Genomic DNA, 17502 nt, shown 5'->3' on the forward strand with positions numbered 1-17502 from the left:
ATTTCACCATGTGCCACACTGTATGCACACAGATTTATATAAAACACATTTTTTGTTTATGTTGTATTTCAATTGGGCTTTTGCATTACTTGACTTATTTCCGCACACATATTACACAAATATTTGAGTTTGCAAAATCCATTTATATAGTTTAGGTGTTGTTTATCTGTTATGTATGTCAAATGTATCTAATGTAAACCGCTTTTTTTAATAACAGTCATTTTTTTATTTTTTTACTTTTATTTTACTCAGGTAGTTCCTTGTCTGATGCATCCACATCTACCCACTTTAAGACCATCTTATATTTTATTTTGAAGGATTTTGCGTTTGAAGTTTTTATGTTGAAAGGGTGTGGCTTTCGGTGGAAGTGGCGGATGTGTAGCTGCTTGTCTTGTCTGGTCTACTATCCAGCCGAGCTTTCGCTTTTCCTCTGGTAAACTCAGTGATTATGGCAACGTTTTTCGGTGAAGTGCTGTCGGTGTATTCTCGGGCCGTGGATGAAGATGAAGAGGAGCTCGATGAAGATGAAGAAGATGGAGAAATCCGCAGAGAGCTGGAGGAAAAGAGGTAAATAACGTTAGCCAGCTAGCATGGAGACAGGAAGTCACAAAGCATGAAAACATTCAATCAACTTTGGCTAAGTAAAGTAAGATTTTGTGAGGTTTCATGAAGTGAAGTGAACTTGATTTGAAATGGCTTTTTAGACGATATGTTTTCAAGTTATGTTTGTAAATATAACGTTGATAAAATGTTACCATACGTTGGTATAACTTTGCTAACTAAGCTTAGCATCTCACGGAGGCTCTAGCTAACATGACACATGACATTTCAGTAACGTGAAGGTTTACCAGCCACTCCCCATCACTACAGGACATTAGGAAGCATCACTAGCAAATAAAGCACTGTTACATCAGCTGATAGTAAATCACAATCAGAAATACTTGAAGAAACTCTGTGTTGCAGTTGTAAAAATAGTATAAATATCAGGGTGACATATAAATAAAGAACTATAAGGAGTGTAGATATATGTACGTTATTTACATAGGTAAAGGAATGTTATGATACAGTATTTACATAATTAACATAATTAAGGAACTGCAATGGTGAAAAGTAATAATAATAATAATAATTGTAGCAGTTGAGTATTGCACACATTTCAGGCCAGTGTTATGGCACAAAACAGATAATACAGATAATATGGTCCAGTTTTAACCTCTCTAAGTGTGTGTGTGTGTGTGTGTGTGTGTGTGTCAGACACTTAGAGGGAGGAGTTATAAAGTTTGAGTGTCAAAAGTACAAAAATACAATTCCACAAGTTAAAAGTATATAAATTGTCACCCACCACCTTAACAAAAGTTTTAATGTCGTTTATTTCTGGTGGAGGCTCGCAGACGGAGGACAGAAACTGAAGGCATACACTGTAGCCTATTTATTAGGAACCCCCATCTAAGCCTAATGTAGTCTAAACAGTCCTGCATGAAGGTTCAAATGTTCACGTTTATTTTAAACTGTTTAAGAAAGGTGTTGATTATATCTGTACACAGTATTTAAATGTTTGTATTTGTTCTGATTTGTTGTCCTTGTTTTCAGCCACATGTCTATTTCTGTGTATGTACTTTGAGAGTAGGACTAAATGATTCGGGGGAAAATAGGAATCGCGATTTTTTTGTTTTTAATCTCTTCCACAATTTTTTTCTCACAAAGTTTAATGTTTATTGAACACATGAATCATGACAAAATAAAACAAATTGGCAGTACCAAACATAGATTTTATTTGGCACCTATAGCACATTGCTCATCACCACAAACCTGTAAACAGAGGCTTCAGTGAAGAGAAGGGAGAGCATTGCAGCGCTTGGAGCGCCTTAAAAGCTGTTTAATACAGTCTATGTTTAAAACTCACAGAAGAAAGTAGGAACGTTTGTCGGCTCGCAAAATTAAATGAGATTTAAAGTCATTGGTTTTCTGGTTATTGTGGCCATGCATTAAATTAATTTTAATAGACAAACACTGTGTTAATAATAAAGCATGAGGAAAACTTGAGAAATAAACCCATTAAAATGGTGGTTGAAATCTGCTTGAGAGACCCATATCGAAATATTAGATTTTATGGAACTATCGGCGGTACTGGCAGGCACCTGCATCCTCAGCTAAATGTGATAAACTTCTGCAAATATTTAGTTGTACACTGTTTCCCACAACTAATCCTTCTTCTCGAACCAATGTCCCTTTTTCATCAGGACGGTTAATCTGCACTGGAGCCCTGAAGTCTCTGAGTCACTGAAGTCCGGAAACAAGTTGCAATGTTCCGACTTCATCCTCGCTGTGGGACACAACGCTGCCAGTGAGTGCATGCTACACCACCTGTGATGAGTTCTTCTAACAGCACACCCGCTATCACAGATCTAATTAAACTTTAATAATCCGTGCAATGAAATTGGATAATATTGTAGCCCAGTGCTGTTAGCTCTGCAACAACTCAGATTTCCAGGAATGTAATTTTTTTAGCTAAGACCAGTAATGAAGAAATGCTTTGATTGGTAATTAACACAATTTGTTCAACATAATAATTGCTAAAAATCAGCACACCTTTTCTCATCTACGGACTCATTTAATATAAATAAAAGCAACTTTACAGCTTTAACATTTGTTTTGGCGTGTTGGTGCTTATGATTATTAAAACTAAAGATGGTTTTATTCCATTAAGTTTGTCACTAAACCTGCGAGATGTGAATGTGAAGCCATTAATGTAGAAGGGCTACGACTACCGGTTATTTTCATAACCAATTAACTTGCTGATTATTTTCTCATTGCTTTGTCTCTAAAAGGTTAGGGAAAAATGTGAAATTGACCATCACAGTTTGATAAAGCTTGTTTTATATTTTTACAGTCTATGGTTCGTCTGACTAACAGTGTGATCCCCATACATGTTCAGTTTACCGTCACACACACACCAAATCAAAGCAGACAGTCCTCACTTGCTAATTGGTTTTCTGTAAATGAACTAGTCAATTCATTGTTTCGGCTCTAATGTATAGCCGTTACACCTGTCCCAACGTCCGGTGTAAGGAAAGCATGCAGGTGTGTCTTACACGGGAGCTGTTGTGGAATGCTGAGAGGATCTGTCTTCACAGGGTTTCTGTCAGTGTACGTTCTCACCTCTGAAAACTGGGACGCGGTGGGACATGCATCAGTGTGGAACGAGAGGAGCCGGGCAGGAACTGGGATAAGCAGCGAGGAGGAGACAGCATGTGCTTTCTACAGACACAAGGACAACCCATCAGTGAGTGACGGCATGTGTGTGCTGTGTGATGAATGCCTCAGAAAGCGCCTGAGCTTTTTAAACTTTATAATAATCATTTAATTTGATGAGTTTGCTTTTGATCTTTTATTTTTCTAGTCTTGACTACTCAAAGCGCTTTTACATAGTACAGGAACCATTCTCCATTCACATACATTCATATAGATTTATACACTATATACAAGGTGCTACCTGCTCATCAGATAAACATTCACACACATTCATTCTGTAATGGCGCAGCATCGGGGGGCAACTCGGGGTTCAGTGTCCTGCCGAAGGACACTCTGGGATCAAACTACTAATTAACCTTCTAATTGGCAGTCAAGCGCTCTACCACTGATCCACAGCTGCCCCCAAAAAATAAAGAGTGTTTAAATTCTTGTATAATATATAACTGCCCATTATTATAACGGCTGTGCCCAGTTGTCAAGCTAAGAACAGGAGAAAAAGCTGAAGGATTTGGGGAAATGTAGGGAATGCAGATGCCTCCATTGACAATAGAAATCAATCATAGAAACAATAATAAAGCCGTTTATATGACTGCATGAATCCAACTCTACTTCAGTCTCAATTCTGCTTTATTTCGTAATGTATGTTATATGTCGTAACTGAGCTGTTACAGCAGCCTTTGCGTCATAATGCATTTCAAGAAATAAAACATGAAACCCCACTTTAGTTGCCAAAAGTTGAAAAGTGGGCCATGACACACAGGATGAATGAGCCCTGGTGATCCATAAACTGTCAGAATACAGAGTTTGACCGACCAGACTAATGTGTGGACAGGTGTGTGTGGTTACCTTCCAGCATCCTGGTGTCGTATCCACAGGATTTTAATTAAGATAAACACGGTGAACGATCGTGTGTGAAGCGTCAGATTTATGACGCGTCTCTGTCCTGCCGCTCTCAGGCGGCTGCAGGGGTTTAATGAGCTGAAGGAGAAGACCTCCATACAGTGGAAAGCAGCTGCAGACAACAGATACTGCAACAATCACTCATTCATTCACAAATCCCTGATCTACTGAAATTGTTGTTGTGACAACCTTCGGGTTAAATGATGATTACAGTGCATTTATAAGATGGAGAGTTTGTTTTCGTAAATATTTTTGGGCATTTTTACCTGTGTCGACCAAAGGTGGTGCGTCAGGCTTAGAACACGTATTTTGAAGATTGATAAATAGTTTTAAATCGAACGAAAATTACAAAGATTCGATGGTTGTAGATTAATTGCCGCGACGTCACCTTGTGCTTTAGAATTTTGTAATCTGAGTTGTTTTTAAACCGTTTTTCGATGTCATGAAGAGTGAACAATTAATCAAGAAAATAATTTGCTGAGCAAGTAATAAATAATAATCATTGGTTGCATCCCTAGTATGAAAGGACCAGGACACCACAGGCTTGAGAGTGTTTAATGAATATAGTTTATTTATGTTATTAAGCATTGCAGTTACTCTAAATAATACATTTTTCATTCATTCAAACCTTTATTTAACCAGGATAAAAAACTCCTTGAAATTAAAAATCTCTTTTACGAGTGTCCTGACAAGTGGCAGCAGCCATATTAAATATATTATTCACTCATATTCAAACAACAATGTCATCATAAAAACCTCGGTCCTAAATCAATTTAAAAACAGTGACATACAGACTGCCTTCCTGCAAGTTCCTTTAAAAAAACCTTTAAAAAAAAATAAAGTAAACCAACTCCTTCAACTGCAGTTCATTCTGAAGCTGAGTCCATGCAGATGGTTCTGCAAAAATAAAAGCCTTTTTGCCAAAGTCAGTGCTGGCTTTAGGGACTGTCAATAAAAACAGATTCTGTGAGCGCAGGTGATATGCCCCTGCGGACCTCGGGAGGATGGAAGTGTTCAGATAAGGAGGAAGAAGTCCTAATACTGCCTCATAAATATAAAGAAGCCAGTGCATCCAAGCCGAATGGAGAGGGAAAGCCATCTGACCCGAGAATACAGCAAACGGTGATGAGTGAGAGAGGCTCCATGAAACACAGTGTCCAAAGCATGAAGACACTGGGAGGTTGAATGCATGTATAAAAGATCACCGTAGTCCAAGACAGACAAGAATGTTGCATTTAAAAGTTGTGTTTACTTCAAATGATAGACAGGACTTGATTCTAAAGAAAAAACCTAACTTCAATTACATTTGCCGTGTTGACAGAATCACTAAATTGCCTGCAGAGTGACTTTTCTCCAGACGTAATTATTCAAAGTCTATCTGCAGACACAATTTTCACCAAAATACAACACCTCTCTTTGTGCTGTCTCATTTAAAAAGAATGTGTCTCTCCTACCTTTGAGCAATTTGCATATGAAAATAAAACGTAGACGGGAAAAACAAACTTCCCGGCCAGGAAAGACTGTGGGGAGCGATGGTTGAGCTTTTCATGTAGCTGTCATGAAGAAAAGATTTCTCTGTTTGTTTTTCTTTTTGAATTTGTCATCCTTGAGTATAATCAGTTCTCCTGTCTTTGAGTTACACTTGTATGGTTTTAGACAAATATGTGTTGAATCCACAAATGATGCAAAAAAACCATCTCTTGCACTCCTTTCCCTGAAGGTTTTGATATGCCAAGCGACTTGCTACATTGCAGAAGACCAGCTCTTTCAGTGGACAGAAAAGGTACGATTAGACAGCAGTGCAACCGGGTAGAATTCCACCAATGACAGGTTTGTTTTCTTACATTTGAAGCACAACAAGTGAAGAAACAGAAGGACATTATAGGAATAGGTCAGCTCAAAGTATCTTGGAATAGGAGCACACAACACCATTATAACACACAGATTGATTGTCCTATACATAATTACATGTCACATCTACCGGGCCACTTGATGCACGGTTTGCTTCAGATTACAAAGGTCAGACTCAAACTTGCAGGTATTTTTCAGGGTGCACTAGACAATAAAGGTGATGTTGTGTTGGGCTGACTGTGTGTTTCTCTCTCTGTTGCAGGTTTTCAACTGTTTGCAGCACAGAGACCTGAATGTGACTGTGCTGTCCGACAGCTCTGTGCCTGAGTACAAGACAGCAGACTATCTGTGCTATAGCTCTGCTCCCTTCCTACGCTCTCTCCACACCGGTGCTTTCAGTGGTCAGTCTGTCTGCCAGTCCCTGGAGCAACCCAACATAGTTACTGGACTTCCAGCTGCAGGTACTGCTACTTTCTTTCACACTTCTAGTTGTGTCTCAAACTTGCGTTCCCTGGGGTCCACTGGCCGGGCTTTTCCTCTTGTCCTGTCCTCATTTCTGAAACATACACAAAAAACAAAAACCCTTAAAAGCTGCAGAACTCGGCTTTCCTCCTTTTAGTAGAGTAACCTCTTGAGATTTGGAAAAGGGCAGCTTTCTTTTTGCAGATGAGAAGGGAGGCATTTGCGTTAAACGCCCCAAAAAAACAATTCTCCACCTCTTATGCAACCCTTTTCCCCAGGTCAATCTTTCTTTTTAAGCTTGTCAACTTCACAAGCAAAAGTCCCAAATACCATGTGAGGACCTTAAGAGCTGCCATTCCTCTTCAAGTTTCTTATGCTTGTTCAAGGTGAAGACAACATAAATAAGTTGAAGAAAGATTCCTTAGTCTTGTTCTTTTCAGTAATGCACATCGACTGTAGCAAAGACATTGGACTGCAGACTGTCTTCTCACTGATTACCGCCTACCATGAATTAATGAAGTCAAATGCTGGGACTGCACAGCAGTAGTCCTGAAAGCAACTTAATGTTACCTAGATGTAAATTTAAGAGTGTAAATCATGATATGTGTGACTCTTATTTACCCCTTGTGTGAAATAAATCCAGCTTTAGTCCGATTTGATTCTTTACTTTTTGCAAAGTGTCCTTGAGCGAGGAACTGAATCCTGTGTGTGTGTGTGTGTGTGTGTGGGTGTGTGTGTGTGTGTGTGTGTGTGTGAGAGATGGGACGGGATTGTGAGTCACTTTGGACAAAAGCATCTGCCAACTGAATGAAATGTAGCGCCATTAGTGCTCCTCTCCACTCATTGAGCTCACACAGTCTTTTTGGAGCTGGTGCATTTAAAGATTTTGGAAGTCCAAACAAAGAGACGATCACCATTGAGGACCTTGAGTAGTTCTGATTGTTTCAGTCTTCTTCTTTTGTGTCCTTTCTTAAGTACTGAACCAGTGCGAGGTCCACCGCATCGCCGCTGTTGTGTATCAGTGTTACAGTGATGTCACTGGCCCTGACTCTGTCGCCATGGAGACCTACAAACCTGCACTAACCAAGCTCAGCAAGTCAATACAGGTGAGCTGCTTGTTACCTCTGAGGTCCCTCGCCAGAAAGGTCACAGTATGAGTTAAAAGCGTTTGAAGTGTTCCCCTGTTCTCCTTTTTTTTAATCTTTTTCTTTTATTTCCCTCCTCAGTTCGACCCGTCTCCAAGCACAGACGTCCTCCGCAAGTTTGCCAGAACCACCAACATTCAGAGTAATCTTTATATCTGACCATGTCCATGTTGCACACATTTAATTATAGTCATTTTTTTAAATAAAGAAATTAAGTAAACAAAGCCTTTGTTTAAAATCTCAGTTGTTTAATGATTTACTGCCTGCATTGTACATATCTCTGTAAATCTCTTCCTTCTTTTCCCTACAAACATATTTCCTTCATTTTGCATTTGCCTTTCTAGTCTTGCTCCCGTCAGGATGACTTGTATCATTTTTGATAATCCCCTTACTTTTATGTAGCACCACTTTGGTTTGGGATTTTCTTCCGTTTATAAAATATAATAATTGTCTAAATATAATAAATGACTATACATAATAAAAAAAACTAAATCCAAGTATCAAATTTAAGTTATCACCTACACTGTAATCTCTAGACACATTAAGCCTCTTAGAATGACCCACATTCAGAAGATCCTTCCTCTGGAGTTAATATAATGTGTTGCTTGGTAGTGTCTGTGATATTCAGGAGGCAGTTCAGCACAAGAATAGAAAGCATTTTATCTGTACACACATTTTATTAGGGCCTGAGCACCAACCAGTGGTCACTCGGCAAAGGACTTGTACAAAATGCTATATAGCAGCGTCTGAATTACACCAAGGGATCAAGTCTACTTGGCCTCCTTACTTTCCACCCTTATAGTGGGAGCTATAATTGAAGCCTAACTCCTTATGCTGTTGTAAGCTATATTTAATCAGTACAAATACTATTTAGTATTTTTTTATTTTTAATATGTTTTTATGGGATGTGGCGTTGGATGGTCCCTCTTTCTTCGTGTGAAGTTATTTTTTTAGTAAAGGCGATATGAATTTACATCATGTCTCTGTCTGTCCGGACGGGGGCGATAATGCGCCAGTGAGCTGTTTGTCAAACGCCGGAAGCTAGAAGAAGATGAAATGAGCGAAACTCAAACAAATCAGTTGGTGTATAGTAAGCTTTGACGAGCGTTACGGTGATTTTTTCATTTAAACAGTTAACGAATATTGTTCAAAATACTGTTGACAAGCCCACTATAACGATACGATTATGTCAATGTATAACTACGCCAACTGGACACCGAGAAGATATCTTAAGCAGTGAGTTAACATCAGGCTAACGAGGCTAACGTTACCAATGAGTACCAGCCGACTTATAACTTCGACAAGAGGCAGGTGCAAAGCGTCAGTCAGACGGAACAAAGAGCACCCAGTCCCCGGGGGGGCAAACAAGGTGCTGGCCCAGAGAAACCATGCGGTGGTGGCGGTGGGAGCCTGGGTGGAGAGCGGGCAAGACTTCGTGGAGCACCCGTCTGTGAGTTTGGCTTTTAACGCTACTTAGCTAGCTAAGCTAGCTGCGAGTCTGGCTGTTGCCAGGCTGTTGATGATGACCAGGCAGCAGCCTGCAGGAGTTTAGCTAACATTAACATTAACCAGGTGTTGAAGTATTCAGGTCTTTTACGTAAGCAGAAGTAGCATTACTCGGTCAGGTGGTCATTTACCCAAGTAATGTACTTTTGAGTAGTATTTCCATTTTCATGCTATCTAAATTTAAACTCCCTTAGCTACAACATTAGTTACTAGTTGCTTTGCAGATTTTTTTATTATGTATTCGAAATATAAATCGACTTATACATAGTGATGTATTATTACATCTATTATTTCCCAGCAGTATTTACAAATAGTTTAAGTTAACTTCACAGTTACCAGGCTTACATATTAATGCATCACTAATTGTAATCCGGTGATGGGCCATTCTGCATAATATGTACTTAATTATATTTTGTTACTAATACTTTTGTACCTAACTTAAGTTATATTTTGAATGCAGGGTTTTTACTAGTTGTGGTATTCACATTACATCACAGTAATCCAGTCTGCCCCTGTCTTGGTTTAGGCTCTGGCTTTGCTGACTGAGGAGATCCAGGCTGAGAAGAGGAGGGAGACTGAAGACAGCCTTCGACGATTTCAAGATGAAGTACGCCATCGTGTGGCACAGCAAGCTCAAGTCAGCAAGAAGAGACCGCAGCCTCAAACAGACTTAATGGTAAAGATTGATTGATTTTATTTTTTTTAATAATACTTTTTTACTTTTAATACTGAACAGCAGACAAGAAAACAAAACAAATAACAAGGCAATAGATTAATTATAACAACACTTGACGATCTGTTTACATATCCAAAAAGGAGTGGGCAGAAGTATAAATGCATTTATTCCCACCCTTTGTGTATGCAGTTCAATGTTCAGCTTCCTCCCTCACACCCAACATCAATTTCAAATTTACATAAATTTACAAAAAAGAGAAATATGAGGAAAGAGAACATTTCATAAACTCAAACAATAAATTGATTGATGATGATAATAATATTAATAATTACAATAATAATGGTAATGATGATAATAATAACATTGAAACTGCAACTAAAATAAAACCCCAGAAAACACCTAATTGACGCCCTTCTTTCTTCCTGTAACCTATGAAAACTACGGGGGGGATCACCAGAGGCCTCACAATTCAATATCATCACAATACTCATGTCAAGATGCGATATTGTTGTGATTTTAAACATATTGCAATATTCTGCGATCAATTGCAATTTATTCCTTTTTTTTCCCCCATTTTCAAATTATGTCCTCAAAGGGAAACTTTGTCAACATCTGGTTCATCTTAAAAATTATATTTCTCTGTTTGTTCATCTCACTTCAATTTTATTGCTGCTGAATGGAGTGTATCGATACAGCGTCACCACGGAAAATCTTGCGATACTATGCTTTACAGATTCTTTTCTCTTTTTCTCCCCACCCCTACTGAAAACCATGTCCTTATACCTGATATTAAACTGCTTTATGTTTGCACATTGCTTTTATTCCACCTGTGGACTGTTCCATAGCTTTACTCCAGAAACTAAAATGCAGAAACCTTTCCTGGTTGTTGTTATACTGCTTATTTTGAATTGTAGGTCCCACTTAAAGTATAACCTCCCTCGCCATCCCTGAATTATTTTCTAATGTTTTCCAGTAATTCTGGAACACTATTTGCACTTTTTGATATTTCACAAGATCTAAAAAATTTAATAATTTTAACTGTAAAAACAGTGAGTTAGTGTGATCCCTATACCCATCTTTGTGAATAATCCTTATTGCTAAAGATAACATTATATAACTGACAAGGCAGTATTAATGAGGTAAATATAATAAGGGAGAGGGCTCACTTAAATTAAAATTAAACATTGACAATCACTCATTAAAAATTATACCTTCAGTTTGTAATTGTAAAAATAGTGAAAACCCTTATCATAATTTTGCAAATTTTGAATTGCAAGTATCCAACCAGCTAACTGTCAAAATAGTCATTTAATCGACAATGATGTTAAACAGAGAAAAAGCGCAAATCACATTAAAATGATTGTTGATTATTTTTCTGATGTATGACCACGATGAAGCATGGCTGAGTTCCCTGGTTGCCTGTGCTGCTGTTGTTCCTGCCTGATTGACCTTATTCTTGTAAATCTGCGTGTTGACGTCCAGATGAAAGCCGACGGGAGAATCCCACATCAGCAGGATCATGTCTGGACCCAGCATGTGTCAGCTGGCGAGAGGCTGATGACTGCAGGGGATGCTGTACAACGGGGGGGCACAGAGAGTAGACCTCAGGAGGTGAGACGGTATTATATTGTTAAACAATTGAATTGTGCACCTTTCCAAAATCTCTACTGAACAGATATTTGGTTAATGAGCTTAATTCTTTTCTTTTACTGTTTTTAATTGGTGTTCCCCACATAAATCCATATTACAGTATAAATAGTATAAAATGTCTCAAGCATAACAATGGTGCTTTTTTTTTTGTTCCACAAACAAAATAAAAAATTAACAGACTATACAATCACACAACAACACTACACTCACAATAAGCAATCAGGGCTGCAAAAGGTGTAGGCTGAAGCCTGACCTTATTACAGCCACCCTTTTAACATAAATAATATTCATTCATAAGCAAATAAAAGATTGAAAATGCACCCAAGCACAAAGTCAGGTCCATCAAGAGAGGTTTTTCCCAGTTTTGTGTGAAACAACTTGACTTGCCCGCACAGAAGTCCATCCAAAACCTTTCGGGATGAACTGGAACACCAACTGTAAACGAGACAACATCACTCTCAGACCTCACTAATGATCTTGTGTCTGAATGGGAGCAAATCTCTGCAGCCAAAAAATAGTGAAAAGATTTAAAAGTGTCTGCTGTTATAGCAGCAGATTAATGCCCAGGGTTTTAGAGAGACATGATCAACCATCACACATGGCCGCCTGTTTTGAGGTCATTTAGTCTTTATTACATAGTGGGTCCACTAGAGAAGTTCTTTAAAAATCAAATTTAAGAGGTCTGTCAGGCTCTTATGTTGACTGTGGAGACAAACTACTGTCATCTTTTTGTAATGTACAGTTGGTCCTATCTGGTCTTATTTTCTTCAATATGTTGTCCAATGTGTGTGCAGTCAGAATCATTTATTTGTTTCCTTGTGTGAGTGATAGAATAATGTGACGATGATTAATCTGTATGATTATTTATTTCCATGGTTTTCCAGTCTAGTGGAGGCATGAGGCAGGTCAGACTCAGACTGGCTGCCTGTCGGATGATCCCGCATGGGGAAATGTTGTCAGACCTTCCTGGAGGCAAATGGAATATCTCTTCAAACAGACATGTGAGTGTCTATGTCTCACAGTTGTTCCTCTTTTAAAAGCCCAGTGGTCCTATACTTGTATGTGTGTGTGTGTTCTTTCACATCCAAGGTGTAATAAAACAGATTTTCCCCTGCACTCAACAGAAACCTGGGTCCCTTGTGCTGAGAGCAGAGCAGGAAGTTGGGGAGGAGGCAGTTCAAGAAGAGGAGGAGGAAGAAGAGGGGGGTCATCATCATCATCTCTTCACCAGTCAACACAAATGTCCCCTTGTTCAGCAGAAGGTTAATACATACATTGCAGCAGTTTCCCTTATTTTTTTGAATTTAATTTACAAACTCATTTGGGGTATGTAGACCTTTACCATTAGCCTGTAACAGCATTCTACAATTATTGCCATGGCTGTCTCAGCCAATACAGGGCCAGCTAGTTGTTATTTTATTGCAGTTTCACTATATCAAGTAGGGATGTAACAAATAAATAAGACAATTATGAATACGTAATTTGCTTATGAACAGAAAGTGCTGAACAAATGCAAACACCAGCCATGCTTGATTAGGAATGCAAAGCTTTGTCTTGAAGCTGTCAGCTGACACAGCTTGCCTCAGACAGTCATCTTCTTCACAGAGTCATAATTCAGTCAAGTATGAACACAGACATCATGCTTTACACATACATCAGTAATACTCACTAAATACAGTGGTATCGGTGCTGAACTCCTTGGAGGAGAAACATTCATAAATCTGCTTAGAAATCCAACAAAAAGGTGCTTATAACTTCAGATTTTGTAATATAATCATCCGATTTTTTTTGTTTTTGAGAATCAAAAGTAATCGAACAATTGACAAGACGTACAGCTAAAAACGCAGGGTGACTTGAAGCAGATTTCCCAAAACTTAAAGAAATACAGGCTAAAAAACACAGCGATGTAGATAGTTTGGTATTCTGAGATTTTGATTTGTTTGTGATGTGATGGCAGATGGGAAATCAGACAAGCTAACAGTTAAGGAAAAAAAGCTAAACGCTCTGTTTACGGCAAACAGTATTTAGTATTGCCAAAACATTATCTCTGGTCTCATCATACCAGAGCCCGACCGATATAGGGCCAGTCGATATTATCGGCCGATATTAGGCATTGACAGATCAATCGGTGTCGGCGTTTATATTCATTCATCAGAATCATTTATAATGACAAATAAACGATTCTGATAAATTAATATTTAAAAAGTAAAAACGGACTGTCAACCTGTTATGGTGTTATGAGCGTTGGCGTTGCATAGTTTGTCCACCAGAGGGAGCTCTACAACACCCCTGTTGGGAAAACTCTTGTTTTTGTTATTGTTTTTTTGGACAAAGGAATTTAAGTTTCATATCTTAAGTTTATATTTCTATACATTTCATTTATCAGAACTTTAATATATTTTGTTATGTTGTGACAAAACTAATTATTATTAATTTAGCGAGAACTCAAATAACTGTTAGGGAACTATGTTTTGTTATGCGTTTAAAAAATAAATAAATATATAAATATATATATATATATATATATCTCAGACTTAAAAATCCTTTATCGGTCGGGCTCTACATCCTAACATATAAGCCTGGATTGACCATAGGTTATTAAGAGTACCTGTGTCCCAGTCCTGGGGGAAGATGGGTCCTTCCCCTCCAAACGAGACAGTCCAGCATCACATGACATAAACGTGTCTTCAGGTGGCCCTCGTCAATTCATGAACCCAAATAGTTCAAACTTTATCACCATGATATGGCCCTTAAACAGCTGACAGTGTAATTACAAGTGGGAACCAAGGGTTACACTTTATGACTGATGACATGATGGAAGTGTACAAGGTTAATGATCAACTATTCCTATAACTTCCATTTCCTTGTAATGCTTTGATTCCTTACATGTCCAGGATACTAACATGAACAACAACAACCACAAATAGTGCAGTTTCTGCCTAGTTTGATGTATCTACGCCCTGCTCCAGCTGAAGCATTTCAACAGTTAAAAGGTTAAGGCTGCTAAATATAAGACCTTAACCATCTATTCGTTCTCTGCATACTTTCTAACTGCTTCACTCCAAGCACTTTGGATCTTACCGATGATATAAATGGTTCAAAACAGTGTACACATATGTTGTTTTATATTGAATAAAGGTTTAGAAACGTCCTAAAACAGCTGGATACTATAGTTTTTTAGTAAACTCAAACGTGATAAAATATTGTTTGTTGGGGGATGATTTACAGCAGCAGGGCATTGTATGTTGGATTAAGTCAAAATAAATACAGTGTGTTTATGGTAATGAAAGGGTAACACGTCACCTCGTGACACCTGCTGATTTTTATTGATGGTTTGACAACAATAGAGCTCTATGTTACAGAGGAAATATAGTACGTATATTAGGCTTTGAATAAACACATGATACTTGTTAGAGGAATCAGTAGTTTTATACAATTTGTTGTCATAAGCTATAACACAAATATAGCCACCAGACAGAAGTGGGGAGCTTGAAGAAGAAATATGTTGTCATCTACCTGTGTCTATGTTTCAGGTTAGTGCAACTGTGTTGTGGGATTCTGACAAACCACAGCCTGATCCTGGTTTCAAGAACAACCTCAGAGCCCCCTCTGCACTGTGGCCTCTGACTGACCAAGAAGAACTGAAAAGACAGGTATACATCAGATGTATCCCTGTGACTGTAGTGGTTGACTTTAGTGGTTGTCCTGTCAGGATCCAAATGTTATTGTAAACACAACTCTCTGCAGCGCCAGTCCCAGTTCCTGGTGCACCGCCGTCTGTACATGAACATTGAGAGAGAGCAAGTGAAGGAGAAAAAACAGAACAGGAAACACCTGAAGAGGACAGCAAGGTGACAAGACTTCTAATTTTATTCTGCCTCACTTCCTCCTATTGATGGGATTCTACACCCCAAAATCTGTTTTTAGAGTATCAAACAACCTGTAGCTTCAAAAGATGGCTGTTAAATGTTTGTTAGGAAAAACAATATCTTGATTTTAACTTTAAGTCCTTTTATAATGCCCAAAAGTGGTGACATGTATTGCAAAATACTTGTTTTGCCAAAATCTGACCTATACTTTGGCTCTGTGTATAACATTCAGTTAGATTAGATTCAACTTTATTGTCATTACACAGGTACAGGTACAAGGCAACAAAATGCAGTTTGGGTCTAACCAGAAGTTCAGTAGATCAGTTAATACTCGCAGAAGACTTTTAATTACGTTTTTTTTAAGCCTGGGTCTCCTCATATGTTCCCTGTTTTCACTAAAGGATCAAAGCTGAAAAAGAACAGATTCGTTTGGAGGAAGAGAAAAAGTTGGAGAGAGTTCAGCAGCTCGCGGAGGCCAGACAGAAGCTGGAGGAGAGAGAGCTGCTGATTCTGGAACGACTGAAGCTTGAGGAGGAAGAGAGAGCTGTGGAGCTGCAGAGGAAAAGAGAGGAGAAGGGGAAAGTGACTGAAAGGTACTTAATGTAGCGTCAGTTGCCGAAGCTTAAAGGGGAACTCCAATTTCACACATCAAAGTGTGTTTACAGGGGAGTACCACTGCATATGTGAAAATAGTTGTATAAAGCAGTTTGTGTCTTATAAACCGCTCTCGAAGAAACAAATTAAAACATCTCTTGTAAACACAAGATTTTAAGTGATTTTAAAGGTTTACTACATAACTTTTTGATATTAATAAACATATGTTACATTCAAGCCTTTGCCAAATTAGTTGCTACAAAGCTAATAAAGATATTAATTATGATGATTTTCAGAAGATTGTGGTGTCCACTCGAGTTTCTGCGTGGGAAAGTCACTGAAGATAATTACCTCTTTTGAAGAGTCCATCATGTTTTTAAATCCTGTGTCCTCCTTGGCTACTAGTAACTTCATGGAGGAGGCGTGGGTGTGCGTGCGCGATCACGTGAGGCTTGTCATGTGGATGCACTGACAGTTTGTTGTCATTACTTAGAATTCCTCATGGGGGTGACGGAGACTAAGCACTGTAGCTTTAAATGATTCTTTGTGGACTAACTCAGTCGACAAAATCTTATGTTAGTCAACTATGAAGTTCTTTATTCAAGGACAGCCCTTTACAGTTCAGTAAAGTAGACTATGGACCGCCAGCTGGACCAAATGAAGTGAACTATATGTGTACCCTAAAAAGAAAGTGTAAGTGGCTTTGTGGAGCTGATTAACAGGCTGACTGTAACACTACAGGTTCATTGAGGCTCTGAGAGCTCAGATGAAGGAGCGACTGTCTCAGGAGAAGCTGGAGCCTCCTCCTCTCTGTTGCTGTGCATCCTCTTTCTGGGACTCCCACCCCAACACCTGTGCTAACAACTGTGTTTTCCACAACAATCCCAAAGGTACCCAGTGCACACCTGCCTCAGACACCACCACAGATCTTTAATAGAACTACACATGAAAACATTCAGAGCGCTGACAGTCACTCTTCTCCTCCACAGCGTATGCCAAGGCGTTGCATTCAACAATGTTGAGTTTGGAGTTACATTAAAGGAAGCTGATGAACTGAAACACACTTCTTGCTGTCCGTATAATGAACAAGATGAAGCCGACTGACTTCAGTGATCTCTGACTTTTCATCCACTGCTACCATGAGACCCAGTATCTCAACATCTACAGGACTGATTGGTGCAGAATTTTGTACAGACATTATTGGCTCTTAGATGATGGATGCTTTAGACTTTGCCTGTTAGTGCCATCATCAGATCAAAATGTCACTTTGTCAAGTCCCATGCATTTTATACATATACAAAATATACCATAAATTTGCCTCAAGGGGCTTTACGATCTGTACACTATTCAACACCCTCTGTCTTTTGTATAAGTAAAAAAAATCCCACACTTTTAACCAAATTATCCCTTTTTAATGTTTTCATCACTTTAATATTGTAGCTAGTAAAGTTAGAGCTAATTTTAACTACTTTATTAATTGCTGGGCAGCTTAACCTTTAATAATACATCAATGTGTATGCCTGGATTTGTATTTTATATTAATCATTCAAGTTTATGAAGTAACTTAAGTTATGAAATAAAGTTGAAAAATGCAATA

The 17502-nt window shown here is 38.6% G+C and overlaps 2 protein-coding genes across 2 annotated transcripts; both read left to right on the forward strand.

Moving 5' to 3' along the window:
* The first annotated feature begins 353 nt into the window (after positions 1 to 353).
* On the forward strand, positions 354 to 7830 carry psmg1 (proteasome (prosome, macropain) assembly chaperone 1). Its single transcript, XM_034890578.1, has 7 exons — positions 354 to 567; positions 2241 to 2344; positions 3135 to 3283; positions 5873 to 5935; positions 6266 to 6464; positions 7441 to 7571; positions 7692 to 7830. Exons 1-7 carry the CDS (start codon positions 449 to 451, stop codon positions 7767 to 7769), a joined length of 843 nt encoding a protein of 280 aa, XP_034746469.1. The 5' UTR covers positions 354 to 448; the 3' UTR covers positions 7770 to 7830.
* A 783-nt stretch (positions 7831 to 8613) lies between these two features.
* ccdc15 (coiled-coil domain containing 15) lies at positions 8614 to 16986 on the forward strand. The gene is made up of 10 exons (XM_034890465.1): positions 8614 to 9060; positions 9643 to 9792; positions 11275 to 11403; positions 12327 to 12443; positions 12567 to 12704; positions 14976 to 15095; positions 15190 to 15293; positions 15713 to 15904; positions 16647 to 16795; positions 16895 to 16986. Exons 1-10 carry the CDS (start codon positions 8884 to 8886, stop codon positions 16942 to 16944), a joined length of 1326 nt encoding a protein of 441 aa, XP_034746356.1. The 5' UTR covers positions 8614 to 8883; the 3' UTR covers positions 16945 to 16986.
* Positions 16987 to 17502: the final 516 nt, after the last annotated feature.

Source organism: Etheostoma cragini, chromosome 13 (assembly GCF_013103735.1).
Source record: "Etheostoma cragini isolate CJK2018 chromosome 13, CSU_Ecrag_1.0, whole genome shotgun sequence".
In the NCBI taxonomy this organism is placed as follows: domain Eukaryota; kingdom Metazoa; phylum Chordata; class Actinopteri; order Perciformes; family Percidae; genus Etheostoma; species Etheostoma cragini.